Below are 21548 nucleotides of genomic sequence, written 5' to 3' on the forward strand. Positions count from 1 at the left end.
TAATTTTACCTCCAAAATCCATCATAAAAGAAAATTACTTTACCTCCAAATTTAATTAACCTATCCATTTTTAATTTTTCTCTAAATAGAAAGTTTAAGTAAAAAAATAAAATCGAGTGATTGGTTTTCACTTTTCACGCTAATCTTGTGTTCCTGCGTTTTTGGTTTTGTTTTTTCCTGGTTTTCATAAAGGTGATTTAGAATTGAAACAACACATGTTGCGTGGAAGTAGAAACACCTTGCATTTCTTACCTGCACTGAAAGGTGGATGAGTTACTTGAGAATGGAGTGCATGTGCGTCATAGTGGCGATTGGTAAAATTACAAATTAATAGGTTGATTCTAAACATTAAATGCGTCAAAAGTATGGTGCAACTGTGTCATCTAAAACAAATAAAACAATGTATATGATGAACAACTTGTCAACAACTCTATTGTAAGTTGATTAGATTCGCTTAATGATCATAAGAGCGAAACTTTGATTACTAAAATAAATGTATGAGTGTTATGTGAGTTGTCTATTGGACTTCATTATTAGAAATTTCTTTATTTTTTATGAACAAGAGTAATAATCACCATAAGCTTTCCGAACGTTGTGTGGCAGTAGTAGTAGTGGGTGATTAAAAGCATGCTTGGAAATCTGTTATAAAATTATATTTGAGACAAAAATAATTTTGATAATCGATCAGAATTTTGTTGTTATATCCATTAGATTTATATTAAAACGCATATTACAATATTTTTAGGTGCAGATCAACCATACACTAAAATCTTTCAAAGCAGAGAATCAAGTTGGATCTCAGGACCGATCAATCAAGAAGGTCCAGCACATCTAACATTTTAGGTCCAGTTATGGAATGGCCCGAAACAAGAAATAAATTAAAATAAAGCATACTTTGCTCATTTAATTTTGCTTATAGATTATTCGTTAACTCCTTTGTTGCCTAAATTAGATTAAAACTGTACTGAAGTGTAGTAAACACATTTAGATGTTATTAACATATAACCTATTATGATTCGTCTAGTGCTGGAAAGGGGGAATGAATGATTTGCACGGGGTGGTAAGCTTAAGCGGTCATTGTGTGTGCATAAAATGTATCATTAACATATAAGTATTTACAGTGCTTAGAAAAAAATAAATTTTGGTGGATTTACTATATCAAAGAGTTGCGCGATAGAAAAATACAAGGTTCGTTACTATAATTTTCTTCTTTTTAAACTTTGATTTATATATATAATTAAAATCATAAGAAAAATATAGGGATGTTGATTTGTAAATGCCTTTGTTTGGAAATTAAGAGAAAATATAAGGAAAAAAATGAAAAGGAGAGAGAGAGAGAGAGAGAGAGAGAGATTTATATATTATTTGGTGGAAATGAAGAGAAGGAAAAGTAAAACTTTATTTCCTTTTATTTGGTGGGATAGAAAAAATTAAATAGTGAAGACTATATTTGCTTTTTAACCCTTTATATTAAAAAGCTACAAAAACATAGATGTGCATTGTGCAAGAAAAGACACACTGGACTTTTACTGATTTACATTTGTTTAAGATATGTATTGCTGACATTGCTATTTTGATAGATAATGTGCAAAGAAGTTTTGTTGACCTCAAGTAGCTTGTTTTCATCCGCATGCCTTAATATGAGATTAATTCTCCCATTATATTAAAAATATTAATTTGATTGGATGAACAACTTAAACGTTTATTTAAAAAAGAATTTATAATAAAAGTGCATATATTAAAATTAACTGTTCTATTTTTCTAGCAAGAAAAAACATTTTTCAGCACTAATTAAACACGACCTGTGTAAGAATTTATATGTCGCTGGTTCCTGGCGTGAGTAAAATTACCGGGCAATAAAATAATAGAAAAATGTTAGTTAACATATACTATTTTGTTAGAGTGAAATTCATGCGAGTCAATAAAAAAAATCACTCATTATAAATTTCACATAATTATTAGCATTTTTCATAAAATTTAATTGTAGTGACTCTCCATAATTAAAATCGTTAATCACATTGTAAAAAATAAAATACAAATGTTTGGACGATAAATAGGACAAAAATGGCAAAAAGAATTAGAACTCCTTACATGTGAAGATTTTAAGACATATCCTATAAATCAAGAGCACAATTAAAGTACCTAAAATTTAACAGGCAGATTTGTCAAGAAAGCCAAGGTGTAAGGAGAGGTGGATTTGCCAAACAAAGAACACCAACGAGGAAGCTTCTCAAGGACTCGTTCGGTTATTGGTGTTAATCTGTTCACATCAGTCCTTAGTTTCAGAAGAGGACTATCAGAGTTATGAGTTGAACCTGACCTCCAGTAAAGAGTCAGATCAAACAATGTTGGTGCATTTTTTCCTCCAGAAAACTGAATAATGTGCCAACCATCCACACTACTCTTTTTGTCAACTGAAATCAATTCTTCAGAATTCCTTGCATCTGAGGTTGAGTGAGAAGAACAACACCAATTCAGACTATAAAAAAATCATAAATATAGCAACACTAGGAAACAAGTATCAAGAACTATATCATTTTAATCAATGCATGCCTCCATCTCCACTATGCAAGTTTTTGATAGAATATGTCAATATGATCTTTTGCTCGTGCCACTTTGTTTCAGAATCATCAAAGTGAATACAACCTTAAAATATTAAAACACAAGGTTCATAAGAGACCCTAAGAAAAGTAACAAGATATTACAATTCAATATTCAATATTTTTTAGACAACCTGTGCAAGTATGAGTCATCACGGTTTTACAATCCAAACAATTTTACTTCCATGCTTTATATACTTTATTTTCATTCATTTCCATATGCGTACTCTATAACCCCGATATAATTTACCTTCTGGCGAGGTAACAAACTGTTTTAGTCATGTGAAACAAAAACATCACATAACAAGCTAAACTTTTATTCTGACCTTACCTGATTCCAGAATAGGTTTCCTCATAAGTGGTCACAAGTTTAACATAGGTTTTAAGACAGACAATTCAAGTTTAACAGGCAATGCCTGTGTGAGAAACATCCCAGAAGGGATTACGTTGCCAATTTACATTTAACTTCAAACCATCATGTAAAAGATATAAAGAAAAGAAAGTATTTTCTATTTGATGGGCATGGTCTAGAGCAACTTGATACCAACATAATGTAGTTCTCATCACGATCCTGCATTAAAAGTAAAAGGGAATTCTAAAGAACTTTTAGTACTTTAGCTTGCTTGCATTTATTCTTCTAGTGAATCCTTAGGGATTAAAAAACATAATTCATCAACAGAGCATTTATCATGTCCAGCAAAAGTAAGCTTTATACTGATCATGATGATGTGTACTACAGATGTTAATACAAAATCTTTTACCTAATGACTTAAGCCTTTTTAGGATAATTGGTTTATACCAATAGATATATAATGTAATACAATATTAATAACAAGGGGGTTTAGCTCAGTTGGTTGAGTAGGGTGTGCGAGTGTTGTAAATCTCCTGGTATCGTGTTCAATTCCTACAAATAACTACAAATAGGAAAACTACAAATATGCATTAAAAAAAAAGTACCTTTAAACTCGAAATCTTCTATTTCTTCTATATTGATTGCAAGAACCCAACGGATAGAACCCTTTGTATTGATTGAAACTTGTGTAATTCTTCCATTTCCTTTAGCATCACTAACAACATTCATTGTAGGAATATCCATCTCAGTCCAGTCATTAGTGGTGTCATTATAGGTCCAACAACCATATTTAACCGAGAAAGTCACAAAATCAACTGTTTTGTCTCTACCACATACAAAACCTTCATCAATCTGTTTAACCTCCTTGTTCAAATTTCCAGGAGTATTAGAAAATAAAGATACATATGATATTGGATTCTGTCCTTGATCAAGTTTTCCTGTGGCATCCACAACATGTACAACCTGAAAATACATAGAGAAAATTTTATTTATTATCCTAGTTTTCTTTTTAATAATTGTCAAAATTATATGGTTATGGTAGGGAAGTAGGAAGACAAAGAAAAGAAATACTAGGAATAATGAAATTTTATTGATATGGTGTGTAATAATATGTTGCAATATACAGACTAGTACTAAAAATTAGGTCAAATATTATAGTATAGTATCGTTAGTACAAGTCAATTCCCTAGTACAGTAAGAAAATCGAGACTTAAAAAAAAAAAAAAAATAAATCAAGAAACATTATGAATAGGAAACAACTCATAAGATTACTTCCTCAATTAGATGACTGGTTGATTCTAAACCCACACAATATATTCTAAAAAGCTTTTAAGACATTCTAAAATATTCAATAAAGTGGAGATGTTAGGAGAAATTTCATGGATATACTGGCAATAAACTACTTAAGAATGTCCTGAATCACCATTCCCTTGGGGATACTTCTTGGGGATAGGGGTGGCACAATCCAAGAATGCTTTGTAATTTCCCAAAGAAAGTATGTAACGAACATCAAAGGATACAGGATTGATGGGTGCTAAACCTTCTGATACTCCTATGGATCCTAATGCCATACTTCTGTCAGGGTAGGGAGTCACTTTCAGACCCAGAAAGGTACAGAAGAGTGGTTGGGAAATTGAACTATTTGACTATTTACTCGTCCAGGCATCTACTTTGCAGTGAATGAAGTAAACGAATTCCTTAATTCTCCACATGAAGGACATTGGGATGCAGTAATCCATATCTTGAAGTATATTAAAGGGGCTCTAGGAAAAGGTCTACTATATGAAGACAAAGGTTATATATGGATTGTTGGATATGTGGATGTATTGTGTCATTACATCTTTATTGGTGATAATCCAATTTCTTGGAAAAGCAAGGATTAAAAGTATAGTTGCAAAATCTATTTCAGAAGCGAGTATCAATCCATAACTTCAACCACTTGTGAGCTTATCTGGCTCAAATAGTAGCTCAAACTTCAAAGAGCTATTATTTGAGGAGGTTATGCAAATGACACTCATTTGTGATAATCAAGCAGCCTTACATATATTGCCTCAAATCCGATATTTCATGGGAGGACCAAACATGGAGATAGGTTACCATTTAATTAGAAAGAAAACCTAATCTGGAGACATCAGCACTAGCTTTGTCAAATCAAATGATCAACTATGGATGTTTTCAATAAGTCATTAAGAGGTCCTTGAATTAGTTATATATGATCTAATTTCTAACTAGGGAGAGAGTTGGAAATATGCAATTATAGTATATTGTAAATGCAGCATATTTTATTCTTGTAATTATCCTTGCATTATGACACTTAATATAAATGTTTGCTCCATTGTGTAATTCATACACACAGATTTATTCACATGTCCTCTCATTTCTCTCTCTTTCAAATACAAGTTAACAACTATACTTTTAATTATCCATTAACAAATTGGGAATCACTTTAGACATCCCCAACCGTATACAGCAATGAAAACTACTAATAGTAGATAAACATCATATCATAAATCATAAATCATAAATCACAAATCATAAACAATACAAACCAGGGAAGCTTTGTGTGTCTTCTTAGGTACAATAAGTGCTTTGTTAAGTGACATAAAGGACTATAAAATATACATATAAATGAAACTTACATTCACAGCTCTAGCAGTGTCTTCGGAAAATGGTGGAACAACACCTGTTAATACAACTGCAAGTGATAAACTAAATAGCACCAAAGTAGCTAGGATGATTGCCCTTTTTGCACCTGGACAGCAAATCACCAATTAAACAAAGAGCATCATGGAATAGCATCACAGTATGAGGTTCAAACAGCATGTCATGTGACGAAAAATTCTTTGAAATTTAGCATCCATTCATTAAAACCAAGCAATAAGCATCCCAGTATCATAAATAATAAGATTTCGATGTTGCTTGCAAAAGAGCATACAGTAGACAAACCTGAAAGATGGACATATGAAAGAAGGTACACCAAGGTCAAGGATAAAAGAGAAGCAATAAAAGCAGCAATCACAAAATTTCCTAGCCATTCAGGAGTACCACCAGGATTCCTGCATAGTAAAGAAAGGTAAGTTAGATGCTAACTGTAAAAGTGAAAATTGACCAGTGAAAAAAATGGATGGTGATAAAATAGTGGTAGTGAGTTAAAGACAATGGCAATGATAGTGAAGTGATGGTGAATGCAACTGACTGAAGGTGAAATGATAGTGGATGCATAAAGATAGAAATAATGGCAGTGGTGATAGTAGCATCATGATTATGGGGGCAGAATGGTAGAAGCCACTGTAACAGGATGTTTATCAAAAACAATACTGGAAGACAAAAAACTCTCTCTCGTTAATCCTTATGCTTTGAAGTATTGAGCATGGAATAAAAGGCTATTCCTGGAAGAAATTAGAGAAATACAGGAGAACTAGAGGGAAACAATGGTTAAAGAACAGTAGGACAAACAAAAACAAACACGTATGGATACAATGATGAATGATGTCTGGAAAAATGAGCATAGCTTCCATAAAAAAGAAGTTAAAGCAACATGAAAACAGAGAATAATGCAATAGAAAGAAGCTTCATACATGAGACGATAAGAAATTTTATAGGCAAATGCCATGATAGATTATACAGCTCCAATGTCATGCTGAGATTTTAGGGATTCAGTTCAACATAGGAAAGACATTATTTCATTTGAGAATCTGAATAGTTGTGATATGTGATGTAACACAACATTGACCTTATATTCCTTTTTATACAAATATAGTTGAACACCAGAACTAGTACAACCCAGCCCAATAACACTTCTAATATAATGACTCCTAACTCAACAATTATACTAATAATCTAACAATTCTTATTGGATGTCATTTTGGCATTCATTAAAGATTTCCAATTTCTTTTTTTATAGTTCAATTTTCTTTATCAAGGAATTCTGTTTTATAACAAAAAAAAATGCTACATAGTTTGTATAAGAATGAACTCCAACATAATTAAAGATGACCAAAAAGAAGTGAATACAGAAATTTCATTCTAAAGTTTGGCTTCAATATGTGTAGTATAGGCTATATAGCCCATTAAAATTTTTCAGATCCTTCATGATTGTTTTATCTTTTTCCATAATTTGCTTTTGATGTTTCTAGTCTTATCCTAAAATTGGCTGCAGGACACTATTGTAGAATACAAATATGTAAAACGAAAACAAGCAGCAAAACCCACACCACACCCAAAAGAAAATAAGCATCATTAGCAAAGCTCTAAGACTTGGCTCATTTACAGGTCAGGCCATGTATACTGATTAGGGGGGAAAATTTACCTATCAAATCGAACCATACCCCCTATAAGTGTAGCAGCCAGCCGAATAAATATGCCTGCAGAAAATAAAATCGGAGTGGCTAACCCCAGAATTATGGTTGCCAGTTTGAGTGGCTTTGGTAGCCTGGCTGGGGTTAGTGTTGCTTCAAAAAAACCATCTGGATATTTCAACCAAAATTTAGTAGCATGACACAAAAGATGCTCTAACAAAGGCAAAAGTGAGGTAGTGATAGTTACATGCAAATGCCGGAGAAACTAACCAAACAAGAGCCAAGTAAGAAGAGCCAATTTTAAAATAGTTTCCCAAAATGAGAAGTATAAGCCATTGAAAGGATCCAGCTTTATAGAGCCATCTTTCAGCCTCCATTTTGACAACAGCTGCTTTAATAATGGGGGTCAACTGCCTTCCCTTTGATAGTGTATTCGAAAGATATTTTTGAAGTAGAAGAAAACCAAAATGTTGACCAGTCAATGCTCCGAGAAAAGCTGGTGCACCAAATAATCCAACCACCAACATTGGGCTTGAAACATATGGTACTGGAGATGAAGATATCAAAGGTAGGAGAAATGAAACAAGGAAGGAGAAACTTAAGGCAAAGACCCACATGAGGAGAACACTCAAACACGACAAGGCCAATGAAGCTGCAGCTGGTATACCACCCATAACCAATGATGTAACCCATATTAGAAGTGACTGCATTATTACTGAATTGTGCAGCATATTAGCAAACTTTTGACGGTATACAACCATATACATTCCCTGACAAAATACATGCATCATATGTCAGAGACTAATGATATGACGGTAGGCCAGTAGCATACCAAGCTACAACCACCCAATTATATGGGAAATAGTACATGATGTACAAAGTAAAGCATAAAATTGGAATATGGTTTGCATAACCAAGAAAACCAAAAAGTTTTTTAGAGTAACAAATTACCAAAATGTCAAAGTAAATGGCATTGTTCTTGCTTATATCTTCCTCTGATTCAGTTGAATTGCCTTCTGGAATATGAGAAGATGCCCCAATATGAAGCAGGAAAGCAAGCATATTTTCCCCCAGATGTTGAAGAGATCCAGTCTTCAAAAGCTCTAATTTGTCATTCTGCACAAGGGAAAACATAACATATTATTGTCATTGGATATAAAAATATTTGAATAAAACCTTTATTTCCCCAGGATATCTTTTCACTTCCACCACCACTTTATGACATTCAATTTTGCAGCTCCCAATCAATAGATTGTAGGCTATAATAAAATCCTTATTTGTCAATCCTAATATGTCCGTGTAGCTATAAAATCATATTAACTCAAACTATTTCAGTCACTATTATTTGTAACAAGAAGACATAAGGTACCTTCACTTATCAAGGGGTTAGCTTTTCTTCTTATTTTCCTCTTTACAGTAGAAATAATAGTTAATATTTGCATATTTATCCAACGACTTACTTCAGCACAAGCATAGTTTCTGCAAACTGACTAATTGATTGCATGGAAAGCACTAATAACACTAAAGAAATGGTTTAAAGCAAACCATGCTAGGCCAAAAGGAGCATATCAAGAGATGGAAAGCTTACCATCTGTCCACCATATTTTATTTTATAGTTAAAGTTAGGTGTGGAAGATTGCAGACATTTTATGCATCCAGGACACTACTTACAAACTTCAAATATTAATTATACATTTTAAAAGAATAAGACATGATTATAATAAGAAGTAGCTGAAAAATAAGATGATGCATTCTCCTTAAATTAATGAGATCTATTAAAAATAATATGCAAGTAAATGACATCCAACTTGTAATAACAACTTTAATTATTTAGAATAAATAATTCATACAGATTTAAGGGCAAAGTATATGTTAAGAACAATAAAAGTGCCATACAAATCATAAATAGATGCATCAAAATCTTCACTAGATGGTTCATTGACCCAGTAAATTCTTTAGGAGATTCAAATAAATAAATCAAAGAATAGTTTAAAGGATGCTCTTTGTTGCAACATGATCCTGAAACAACATGCATCTACCATTTCCAACCTTAGACACCAGCTATGCAAAATCAAGCTTACAACCCCCTACGGTGACCTAACACCACAATAGCAAATTATGTGCAAATGGTTGTCATATCTTCAATATTATTAATATAAAGAGTATTTAATGTGATAGGATTCAGCAAAATGTCAATCTTCACAAGGTTTTTCATGCTTCTTCATATCTCTAATCCCATTCACAAAGAGGACTTTCAAGTAGGGTAACTCAAGGTTGACAAAGTGCAAACATGAAAATACCCTGCCCAATAAAAGTAGAGCACCTATATATTATCTTATAAAAAAAGCCCTTATCAGTCATTCAAATCAATTCTGCCAAACTGCAGCCAAAATAGATTTCAATTCTTCCCTCACCTTCCAATGCACCAAAGCACAAACAACTTGACAGAATAAGAAGGCACTATTTTCTTAAGTATGTTCATGCCAAGCAATCCAAACTATCTGAAGTCCAGTAACAAATCTATTTTCTAAAACCAAACTTGTCAGCAATGACAACTAGGCTCAGAATTGACAATCAAACCACAGTAACGAATCTGTTTTTGTATAGGGTGCTCTCTTGAAGAGTCGCTTTGTTAAATCTCATTCTTTCAACCAACACAATATGAATTTCATGGTTAGCAATAAAATGCAGAACAAAAAGCAATCCAATTATTTCATAAAACAGTAAGGACAGAAGGAAACCTTGGTATGATAGACAGCCGTGTTATCCAAATATGCAAAGTCAAGCCCAGAAAGGCCAGCAACCTCTTTGTACACTTGGAAATCAGTTGCAGATTTTATGGCCCCAGAAGAAAACAGATCCTGGAGGAAAAATATTGGTTGGTTTGAGTGATTGTTAAAAAAATAATGACATAAAATTGATAAAAGACAAAAGTACAATGAAAGACACCTACAAACCTGTGCAATAACTTGACCAGATGGATATTTTGCTACCAAAGCAAAGTTCTCAATAGCCCAAGGATGAGGACCAGCCTACTAAATGCAAAGCCATTAGTAAGAGATATGAACTTATTATCAGAATTAATAAACACCAGAAAGAACAATACTTGGATATTACATAACTGAATAATATTTCTATTTTAAAAGCTTACAAACGAAGATTGAATAATAGTTTTTAAGGTGCAATACACTCGTTTCCCTCCTTTTAGAGGTAAAGGAAATCAAGATTGAATGTAATACACGAGTAACCACCAAAAAAATAGATGACTTGTCAATGGAAGAAAGATTTTTTTTTCTCACTTGATTGTATTAGTAAAATCAAGTGAAAATTAGCAATTGTTGACACAACTCAAGTCTATGAAAGTACAGAAAAGGTAAATGTTGGAATTACAACATTGTATGGGTAGTTGTTCCAACAAAGAATAGTTATTAATGTACCTAGTTAGTCACATATTTATGTATCTAGGAATTCACACGCTTGTACATAGGTACTAGAACTTCATTAATATTCTTGTAAATTTCAAATTGTATTTACTCCCTAAGTCTATATAAATATAAATCAGCTGAGCGGGTTAAGCACTCAAGCATTTCACAACTTCTAGTCTCTTCAATATGGTAACTAGAGCCACCTTGTTTGTTCTTTAAAGGTTTTTGCATCTGGTCGGCAGAACCTAAAGTCCCGTCTTTGTCCCTCTGTCCAAACAGCAACCTCAATTTCCAAAAGTTCTTTCCCCCGATTAGACAACTCTTTGACAAGTATTGAAATGGCTTCAGACTCTTAGAAAACTGATGGTCCTGTCTTCTCTATCTCTGGAACACCAACAATCACTTCAGAAAAATTGAATGGAAAAAATTATTTAGCATGGTTAGCCTCTGTTGAACTTTGGTTTCTTGGCCAAGGTTATCATAAACATCTAAAGCAATCCTCAGAAAAGATTTCAAAAGACAAACACGAGCAGTGGAAGAAACTTGATTATCAGCTTTGTGCTCTCTTGTGGCAGTCTGTTGAGCCAGCTATATTGACAAATTTCAAAGCCTTCAAAACTTGTTATTCTTTCTGGAAAAAGGTACAAAGTGTTTTTGCTAATGACATTCAACAATTATATGATGCTGCTCAAAAATTGGTCACTCTTAAACAAACTGATCATGACATGGTTGCCTATGTTTCGAAAGCCCAATCTGTAGTGGAGGAGTTAAAATTATCATTGGAAGTCGATAAACTTGAAGACATAAAGACGAAACTTGATAATCTATATATGGTGTTGGTACTACGTGGGATGCATCCAGATTTTGATCATATTAGTGACCAAGTCTTAACTGGCCAAGAAGTTCCTTCTCTAGAGAATTTAATTACTCGGCTCCTTCGAGTCCCCTCACCAAAAATAAGAGGAAATTCAGTTGACAATATTGAAACTTTTGTCATGGTATCTAATCGAGGGGGACGAAGTGGTCGTGGAAATCGAGGAGGACGAGTTGGAAGAGGAGGTCGCCCTCCCACAAGACACTTGGAAGAGAGTTGGAAGAAAGTTGGCCACACACAAGACACTTGTTATTCTATTCACAGATTCTCCGGAAAATCGGTGAATATTTTAAAGTCTGAAACATCTGAGATAAAATTTTTGGAGGCTGACTATCAAGAGTATCTCCAGCTAAAAGCTGCCAAGGAATCTCAAACATCATCTGCTATAAGTGGTCATAACTCCACTGCTTGCATTTCCCAATCTGGTAATAATCAAAGTCCATGGATAATTAATTCAGGTGCTTCTGATCACATTGTTGGTAATAGTTCTTTATTTTCATCCCTCTCTCCTCCTAAAATTCCTCATTTCATTACTTTAGCCGATGGTTCTAGAGTTGCAGCAACAGGAATCGGCCATGTATCACCCACTTCTTCTTTGTCTTTAAACTCTGTTTTGTTGATACCTGATTGTCCTTTCAATATAATATCTCTTAGTCAGCTTACTCGTTCTCGTAATTGTTCAGTAACATTTGATGCTAACTCCTTTGTCATACAGGAACGTGGTACGGGTCGGACGATTAGCGTAGGACATGATTCTCATGGTCTTTACTACCTCAAGCCTAATCTTTCTTAGGTTTGCAGTGCTGCCACATCACCAAAGCTCCTTCATGAACGTTTGGGACACCCACATTTATCTAAATTAAAAATAATGATTCTGAGTCTTGAAAAAATAAAGGACCTATTTTATGAGTCATGTCAACTAGGAAAGCATGTTCGTTCTTCTTTTAGGCATGTTGAAAGTCGTGTTGATTCCCCTTTTTTGGTTATTCTCTCTGATATATGGGGTCCTAGTCGTGTTTCGTCTATGGGTTATAGATATTTCGTTACTTTCATTGATGAATTTTCTCGATGTACTTGAATTTTCTTAATGAAAGAACGATCTGAAATTTTGTCCATTCTCACTTCTTTTGTTAATGAAATTAAAACTCAGTTTGGTAAGACAATTAAGATTCTTAGGAGTGATAATGCGAAAGAATACTTTTTTCTGCTATTTCTTCTTTTTTGTCAGCACAGGACATTCTCCATCAGTCCTCATACTCCTCAATAGAATGACATTGCCGAAAGGAAGAATAGGCATCTTGTTGAGATTGCTCGGACATTATTACTTCATGTTAATGTACCTGTCCAACATTGGGGTGATGCAGTTTTGACAGCTTGTTTTTTTATAAATCGGATGCCTTCTTCCTCTATTAAAAATAAAATATCACATTCCATTTTGTTTCCTAAAGAACCGTTGTTTCATGTTGATCCACGTATTTTTGGATGCACCTGTTTTGTTCATAATTTGTCTCCAAGTCATGATAAGCTTGTTGCTCAAGCCATCAAATATGTTTTCCTTGGATATTCCAGATTACAGAAAGGTTACCGATGTTACTCTCCTGTTCACAATCGTTATTATATCTCTGCAGATGTAACATTTTTTGAAGAAAAACCATACTTTGCTCCCTCCATGGTTGAGTCCAATACTCTTCAAGAAGTTTTTCCTATTCCCTATCTTGGTCCATCACCTTCTTTGCAAGAATCAGAGTCAACTGTAGATTCTACCATAGATATTCTTGACAATCCTCCACTTGAGCAAACTCAAAGATCACCCATCATATATCAACGTCATCCTCAAATTCCTGACGTAGAACTTGAAGGTAATGAAAGACCAGCTGAATCATGTCCTACTCCAGCGGACAACCCGACCATGGACCTACCCGAAGAGAATCTTGACTTGCCCATTGCTCTTAGGAAAGGTACTCGATCTACACGTAATCCTTATCCTATTTATAACTTCTTAAGTTATCACCATCTCTCTTCTTTGTACCATTCTTTGTTTCCTCTTTATCTTTTGTTTCTCTTCCTAAAAATCTTTGTGAAGCACTTGATCATCCAGGATGGTGACAAGCCATGATTGATGAAATGCAAGCTTTGGAGCATAATGGTACTTGGGAGTTGGTTCTTCTTTCCCCAAGCAAGCAAGAAACCTGTTGGTTGTCGATGGGTATATGCTATAAAAGTTGGGACCAATGGACAGATTGATTGCCTCAAAGCTCGATTGGTAGCCAAAGGTTATACCCAAATTTATGGACTAGATTATGGAGATACTTTCTCCCCTGTGGCTAAAATTACTTCTATTCAACTCTTTCTTGCCATAGCTGCCATCCGTCATTGGCCACTATATCAGTTGAATATTAAAAATGCATTCCTACATGGGGAATTAGAAGAGGAGATTTATATGGAGCAACCACCGGGATTTGTTGCTCAGGGGGGGTCTAGCTTGGTTTCCAAACTTTGGAGGTCTCTTTATGGACTCAAACAATCCCCACGAGCTTGGTTTGGAAAATTCAGCTCAGTTGTTCAGGCTTTTGGGATGAAACGAAGTGAAGCAGACCATTCAGTTGTTTATTGTCATACCTCATCGAGTAGATGTGTTTACTTGGTGGTCTATATAAATGATATAGTCATCACAGGAAATGACCAAGAAAAAATTGCTCAACTGAAGGAACATTTATTTAGTCATTTTCAGACTAAGGATTTGGAAAAACTTAAATATTTTATTGGAATTGCAGTTGCTCGGTCAAAAGATGGGATTATCATCTTACAAAGGAAGTATGTGTTCGACATACTTAAAGAAACTGGTAAGTCAGATTGTAGACCAATTGATAGTCTCATGGATCCAAATCAAAAATTGCTACCCAATCAGGGGGAGCCTTATTCTGATCCTGAAAGATATCGAAGATTGGTTGGGAAGCTTATATACCTCACTATTACAAGGCTAGATATTTCCTTTGCAGTTGGAGTGGTGAGTCAATTCATGCAATCTCCTCATAATGATCATTAGGATGCAGTAATTCGAATTTTGAGATACATTAAAAGGACCCCAGGACAAGGACTACTCTATGAAGACAAAGGAAGCACTCAAATAGTTGGATTTTGCGATGCAAATTGGGCAGGATCACCCATTGATAGGCATTCCACCTCAGGATATTGTGTGTCTATTGGAGAAAATCTTGTCTCATGGAAGAGTAAGAAGCAAAATGTTGTTGCAAGGTCTAGTGCAAAGGCTGAATGTAGAGCTATGGCTGTAGCCACATGTGAGCTCATTTGGATTAAACAACTTCTTCAAGAATTGAAGTTTAGAAATACTCAACAAATGAAGCTATGTTGTGATAATCAGGCAGCCCTACATATAGATTCTAATCCAGTATTCCATGAGAGAACTAAACATATTGAGATTGATTGTCATTTTGTCCGGGAGAAAGTCCTTTCTAAGGAAGTTATTACTGAATTCGTTAGTTCTAATGATCAACTAACAGAAATCTTTACAAAATCTCTAGGGAGACCAAGAATTCAAAATATTTGTTCCAAGCTTGGAGCATTTGACTTATATGCTCCAGCTTGAGGGGGAGTGTTGGAATTATAACATTGTATGGGTAGTTGTTCCAACAAAGAATAGTTATTAATGTACCTAGTTAGTCACATATTCATGTATCTAGGAATTCACATGCATGTACATAGGTACTAGAACTTCATTAATATTCTTGTAAATTTCAAATTGTATTTACTCCCTAAGTCTATATAAATATAGATCAGCTGAATGGGTTAAGCAGTCAAGCATTTCACAACTTCTAATCTCTTCAATAGTAAACAATAAGACCATTAAAAGTTCTAATCAAAATAAACTCATCAGAGAATGAAGAATTTAAGATATTTCAGATAAGACAGCACAGGAAACCATGCAGCTTAATTTTTTGAAAAACAACTTTATTTCCAACAGAACTAACATTGAATGAATAATTTTGTCATTCATTTTCAATATATTTGTCTCAATAGAAAAAAGCATTAATTTTTAAAACAATAAATGAAAACAAGGTAGCAATTTGGTAATTTTAAGTGAAAATAAGAAGTGAAAACAAAAACATTTTGTCAAAGTACACCCTAAAATTTCATAAAAAATTAATGGTGATCAATAAACACACCTGAAAAATAGTAGACTTCCCTCCAATGCCCATGGCCTCCAAATCAATAGCCACACGAACAGTTTTGCTCCAAGGATGCTGCATCAAAAATAAATAAAAAAATCTTTTGTTTGTAATATTTGTATACAACATATTTTAGATTTTAGATACCAATAAAAATCATTCCAACATTTGTAATTTAAAAGAAAAGACTTGATTTAAAGATATTATTGCCACATGCACTACTTTAAAGGGTGTTAAAAAAACTACTTATGTTTTAAAAATTTACAAAATTATTTTTAATAAAAAAATATTATAAAGTTATTGTCCTGGGTTAGAAAACAAAAGAATGGAAGGAATCACATGAAAATTGAGATAAAGTCCATTAACATCTTTCTAATAGATTTCTTCTAATCCCAACATCAGTCTTATAATCTGTAAATTTAAAAAACATTTTTTCAAACCACATGAGAAGCAAGTAAGAAAACTACTTAATATAAGGATGTATTAACAACTAAAAATAATTCCATACCTGGGTTATGAAGCTATGAGCACCATTGAGACCCTCCTCCTCACCTGTATTAAATAAGAATATAATAGCTCTCTTCAATCCATGAGCCCATTGAGAAATTCCACGAGCAAGTTCCAGCATAACACCTACACATGAACTACAATCTCCAGCCCCTGCTCTGTTAAATCAATGCTATATTTTTAGCAGCAAATAATAGAGTGCACTTAACTAATTAAAAAAAAATTCAAATATTCAAATTGCAAAAGCAAAATTTTTTAGAGCAGTCACTTTGCATGCTTGCATGGAATTCCAGAATAGCACCAAATAGCATAAGGAGAGGCTGATGAATATTTTTAACAAAAAAGCTTGAGATTGTAAATATTTCTTACTATGACTTTTAGAATTCTTATTCATGTCCCTGTTACGACTTCCAATTAGTAGTACAATGTCATTCCTCAAATATCCTTCCCAGGACCAATATGCTCCTACTTTCATAATGTTATGAGTTTAATTTTTATCCACAATCAGTGGTTTATTGATATTATCCTTCTCTTACTGATCAAAGAATTGAATGTTCCTTTGTTTAAAACCACTAATGTGAGGATTTCAAACAAAGCAACATACACAGGATTATGTATATTTTTAACCTTTCTCCATAAAAATCAGGGCTCCAACAATACTCCCCACTATGAAATCATCCCCAATCCCCTCTCCTGCAGCAGACCAACATAGAGTTCTACATAAGAGGTCAATTATTGATCATAGATGGACAAAATTACATACAGACACAAGCCCCCATGTACAACATATTTATGTTGGCAAATCAGGTCACAACGATAAATGCATCCCAGTAATCTGTAAACATCATTTTAAAAAACAAAGAAAAAAGCAATGATTGATCAAAACAGAAGTATGGGAGCAAATAGATGAAGAAAACATACGTAGAAATAACAGTATCAATATGAGAAGAGACCAGAATAGATTGCCCCCTTGCTTCAGATACATATTTCGGCAAGATTCTTACTACAACATGATTTAGATCCGAATAAACAAGTGTTCTCCCTGAAAATAAGCCACTGCGCAGATGATTTGCACCAGACTTTGCATGAAAAAGATCCACTTCAACATCTACCTCCCAGAGAGCTGTTTTCTTAATATTTTCACATGCTGTCAAGACATACTGCAGTTGGAAGCTAGTCAAAATAAATGTATAATAATTAACAGAAAATGGACTAATAAATTACCACAATCAGTTGTATAGGTTGTTGTTACTCCTGTTGCTCATTATGAACTATCATTAATATTAATAAAAGAATCACACATGCAAAAAGCTATCATTACTCTTGTTCATCATAGGAACTACCATGAAGTCTAAAACTTCTTACTTACTCTTGATGATTGTGATCCAACGAATTAATGAAAAGTAAGAAATAAGAACAGCAACAATGGGAAAAAAAGATTAACAAAGTTGAAGAGCCAACCTGCAGAGCAAGATGCAGAGCTTCAGAACCAACAGGATGAGGCCCCACCTGAGTCAAGGCCCTGACATGTTTGAATGCTTCAATCTCCGAAAACCCCCTCTTGCCGGCCTCTTCTGCAGTAAGAGGCACAGGCATGCTCTGAAACTGATAATGATAAATGGATGAACAGCAATAAGTGATGATTAGCAACAAGGCCAGCCACACAAATGAAGACCTCCTTGGGTTTCCAACATAAGCAGTGGTGCGGATTTCAGCACCATTACTACTTGACTCTTCTTCGCTTGCTTCGCCACTGCTTGATCCTTTAGATGAAGCTGAAGCAGTTTCACGCCTCTGCCTCATCTTAAATAACCTCTATGATGCAATTACCTGCGAAAGATAGTGAAAAAACCAGGCGCCAAATCATCAATGACATGTCACAAAGAAAATTGGGGTGGCAAATACTTATTCATTGATCAAAACAAAAAAATAAATAATCAGGTGGGGTTCACAAATTAAGCCAAATTGCACAAGTAAGATTAGCTAGCAACTTTCAGCGTGAATTAAATTATCCCATTGAACAAACCCAATACAAGTGCATACTTAATTATAAAACCCAGAGAAAAAATGGAGGAAAAAGACAAACTTGATCCCATGTATATGTTTATGTCTAAATCCAAATTATACCCATTATCACGAAACGAATTGGGCAGATAAAGGCACGAGAAGAAACATGATTTATAAATAAAAGTAAAGTGTTGATTGAGAAAGAACCTGCGTAGGAGGAAGTAAGAGTGAGAGCTGAGTGCGATGTGTTGGTTTACAGATGACGGAATTCACACTATAATGATAGTTTGACCTCTCAGTGGCACTCACGATGCAACCAACCATGCCTATTACTGTTGAGTATTCAAGAGAAAATTGTTTTTTTATGGTAGAGAAAATTATTCTTGATCAAATTTGTCTATAATTTTTCATAACAAATTATATTTTATATTTATGATAAATCATTTATATTATAATATATTATTGTTTTAATTTTTAATTATTAATAATTTCTTTTAATTATGATTTGATTTAAATTTAATCACAGATTTATCCCTTCTCTTTTAAGGTGTATTCAAGAGATATTAAACGTAAGTCTTTTCTTATAAACTCTTGTCAACTCATTACACCATTTGTTGATATTAAGAGCATGAGAGAATATATACTAGATGCATATTAGGAGAGTGAAGAAAAAAAAAAACATTCGAACAAAAATAGTGAATTCGGAAGAGTGAGAAAAGTGGAGGACAGCATATAGTTTTATATGTTTATATATAAAGGTGAATTTGTATTTGATTGTTTATTTTTGTATAACTAAAGGTCTTATTCTGATTTGGTATAATTTACAAAGTTTTATACTAATTAGTATGTTAACATATGCAATGAATAGAGGTTAATTGTTTTTTTTTTTGTATGAGTAAAATTTATAATAAAGGATAAAAGCCTTTTATATAGTTAAATTTATATACACAAACTATATTATAATTTAATTTATAATAAATAAATAATTTTAAATATATAAAATATATTTAAAATTTACGATAAATAAAAATTTGTGATGCAGAGTTAATTTTATTATTAGTGATTTTTTTAAAAATATTAAAATTAATTTAAAAAATTAAAAAAATAAATTAAAAAAGGATAAATGATTAATATGTGAGAATAAGATCACACATGTGACTAGATGAAAGTGATAATAATTCTAAGTTTGAATTTACTTTTGGTTTCATAATTTTAGATCGTGCAATTTTGATCACAAAAGATTTTGCTTATTTAAAATTGAGTATTATTGGTCTAACATTAAATTATTGTCGGGCTTTTAACAAAACATTTTGACATCATATGTTAGTAATACCATGATGCTAACATGCTAATGCGGCAAATAACATTTTTTTTTAATTATTCGATTCATCGGGAAAAAATGATTTTAATTAATTCAAATTTCGATCAATGTAAATATAAGTAAAATATGACAAAAAATTGTGACAAATAACATATGTATATATGTTTATGTGACTAAAATTGCGTATCTTATTTTGTCTTATTTTTCTTTTTTTGTTTATTTTTTTCTTTAATTTTATTCATTTTTAAATTATCAAATTAAAAAAATGAAAATTTAAAATAGTGTTCATGAATAAATAATGAAAATATGCAAAAAGGGGAGAAGAAAAACAAAACAAAACAAAAAGGAAAATGAAAACAGATATTAAACTTGCCAAAATTGTAATTTTTATATATTTTTTACATTTTTTATATATATTTTCTTTTTTATTCTCGTTTAATTTTGTCTTTTTCTTGTATTTTTATTTTTTCCATTACTTATTTAATTATTAACATTGTTTTAAATTTTAAAGCTTTACAAATGTCCTTTCCTGTTTAGTGGTTCGTAGGCAATGTATTTGTGTTTTGTGTATTTTTTATATATTCTTTTTTTTACATTTTTAATGTTTTTTATATTTTCTTTTTCATTTGTTTTTTGTTTTCTTCATTTTTTTCATTATTTGTTTAGTTATTTATTTATGACCATTGTTTTAAAATATAAATTTTTATTTGATAATTTTAAAGTTGAATAGACATGATAAAAGAAAATAAATTTTTTTAAAAAAATTCAAACCAAGTCAAGTATGCAATTTAGTTACTAAAGTATTGCAATTGAGTAATTTTAATCTTTTAAAGCATCACATCTATATAATATTGCTCTCCTAATGTCATGGAAACACATGTCATTCGTTACATCCTCTATTTTATCATGTCACTATGTTACTGTTATATCCTTAATTTTTGTTAAAAAATTGAATGATAGGTTAACCGTAGATTAATATTACTTGATTTTTCAATGAACAATTTTTTCATTATAACTCATATATCATGTTTAATCAATTACACTCTCTACTCTATTTCTAGTTTATACTGTATCACTTTAAAATCGTTTCATAAATAATTAGAATTTATAGGTGTAAAGGAAATTAGAGACAAGAGAGAGAGTCACGCTATTGGGCATTGGCATTAGTCTCCCACTCTTTTGTCTTGCACTACACGGCCATTATATTTCTTCAGTCACAACACAAAAATCAAATGTGGAAAGAACAGAGGCAACACAATCACAGAGGACTACATGAGCTAGTTTTTTTTTTTTTTAATATTTTTATGATGTTGTCACACTCAATTTTATTTCACTGATTCATATTTATCTATTCATGTGGATGAGAAATTAATCTTATTATATTTGAGATAAGAAGTTTCAATAGTTATAATAAAGATAAATTTCAAATACTTTTCTCTACTAAATTCAATTGGATATTATGAGACTTATTATTTATATATGTTAATGTTAATGTTAGGTAGAAAAATTAAATTAGACGAATTCGATTAACTGATAAAGATATGGGACAGCTAAATCAGCCATGCCCACAGCCACAAACTTCAAATGAATGAATATGGTCTAATATGGTCCATCCAAAAATATCAGAGGCAGGATGACGATTCTATGATTGCTCACGAAAAACACTCGAGATCAATAGGATAAATATTTGTTCAGTGAAATTAAATGGTTCCCAAAGGATATTTTACTCACATAATTTAATAGAGATGAATGTGAATGATGCAGCGAAACGTAAAGAAAAGGAAAACCAGGGTTCAACATTTTATTGATTCTTAAGAATATTAAACATTGAAAATTGATAAAAAAAAAAAAATTTTATTCAATCAAAGTATGTTGTTCTAAGAAGTCTTAGATACATATAAATAGAAAAGCACTAATGCGCCAGAAACCTTAAAGCAAGAAACAATAAATGCCCAAGAAGTCCTTACACAAATAAAA

The 21548-nt window shown here is 32.6% G+C and overlaps 1 protein-coding gene across 3 annotated transcripts; it reads right to left on the reverse strand.

The window, feature by feature from the left end:
* Nucleotides 1-1945: 1945 nt before the first annotated feature.
* Nucleotides 1946-18596, reverse strand: LOC114371082 (endoplasmic reticulum metallopeptidase 1). 3 transcript variants are annotated; one of them, XM_028328481.1, is made up of 14 exons: nucleotides 18458-18596; nucleotides 17705-18073; nucleotides 17165-17403; nucleotides 16245-16401; nucleotides 15734-15811; nucleotides 10208-10282; nucleotides 9992-10111; nucleotides 8202-8366; nucleotides 7498-8020; nucleotides 7262-7418; nucleotides 5899-6008; nucleotides 5592-5704; nucleotides 3558-3915; nucleotides 1946-2444 (listed from the first exon to the last, which is right to left on the reverse strand). In XM_028328481.1, the coding sequence occupies exons 2-14, from the start codon at nucleotides 18044-18046 to the stop codon at nucleotides 2143-2145; spliced, it is 2739 nt and encodes a 912-aa protein (XP_028184282.1). In that variant the 5' UTR covers nucleotides 18047-18073; nucleotides 18458-18596; the 3' UTR covers nucleotides 1946-2142. The 3 variants fall into 3 exon arrangements, with proteins under 3 accessions (XP_028184282.1, XP_028184284.1, XP_028184283.1); XM_028328483.1 differs by lacking the exon at nucleotides 18458-18596 and adding an exon at nucleotides 18371-18395; XM_028328482.1 differs by lacking the exon at nucleotides 18458-18596 and adding an exon at nucleotides 18287-18306.
* Between the last annotated feature and the right edge of the window lie 2952 nt (nucleotides 18597-21548).

Source organism: Glycine soja, chromosome 10, assembly GCF_004193775.1.
Source record: "Glycine soja cultivar W05 chromosome 10, ASM419377v2, whole genome shotgun sequence".
In the NCBI taxonomy this organism is placed as follows: domain Eukaryota; kingdom Viridiplantae; phylum Streptophyta; class Magnoliopsida; order Fabales; family Fabaceae; genus Glycine; species Glycine soja.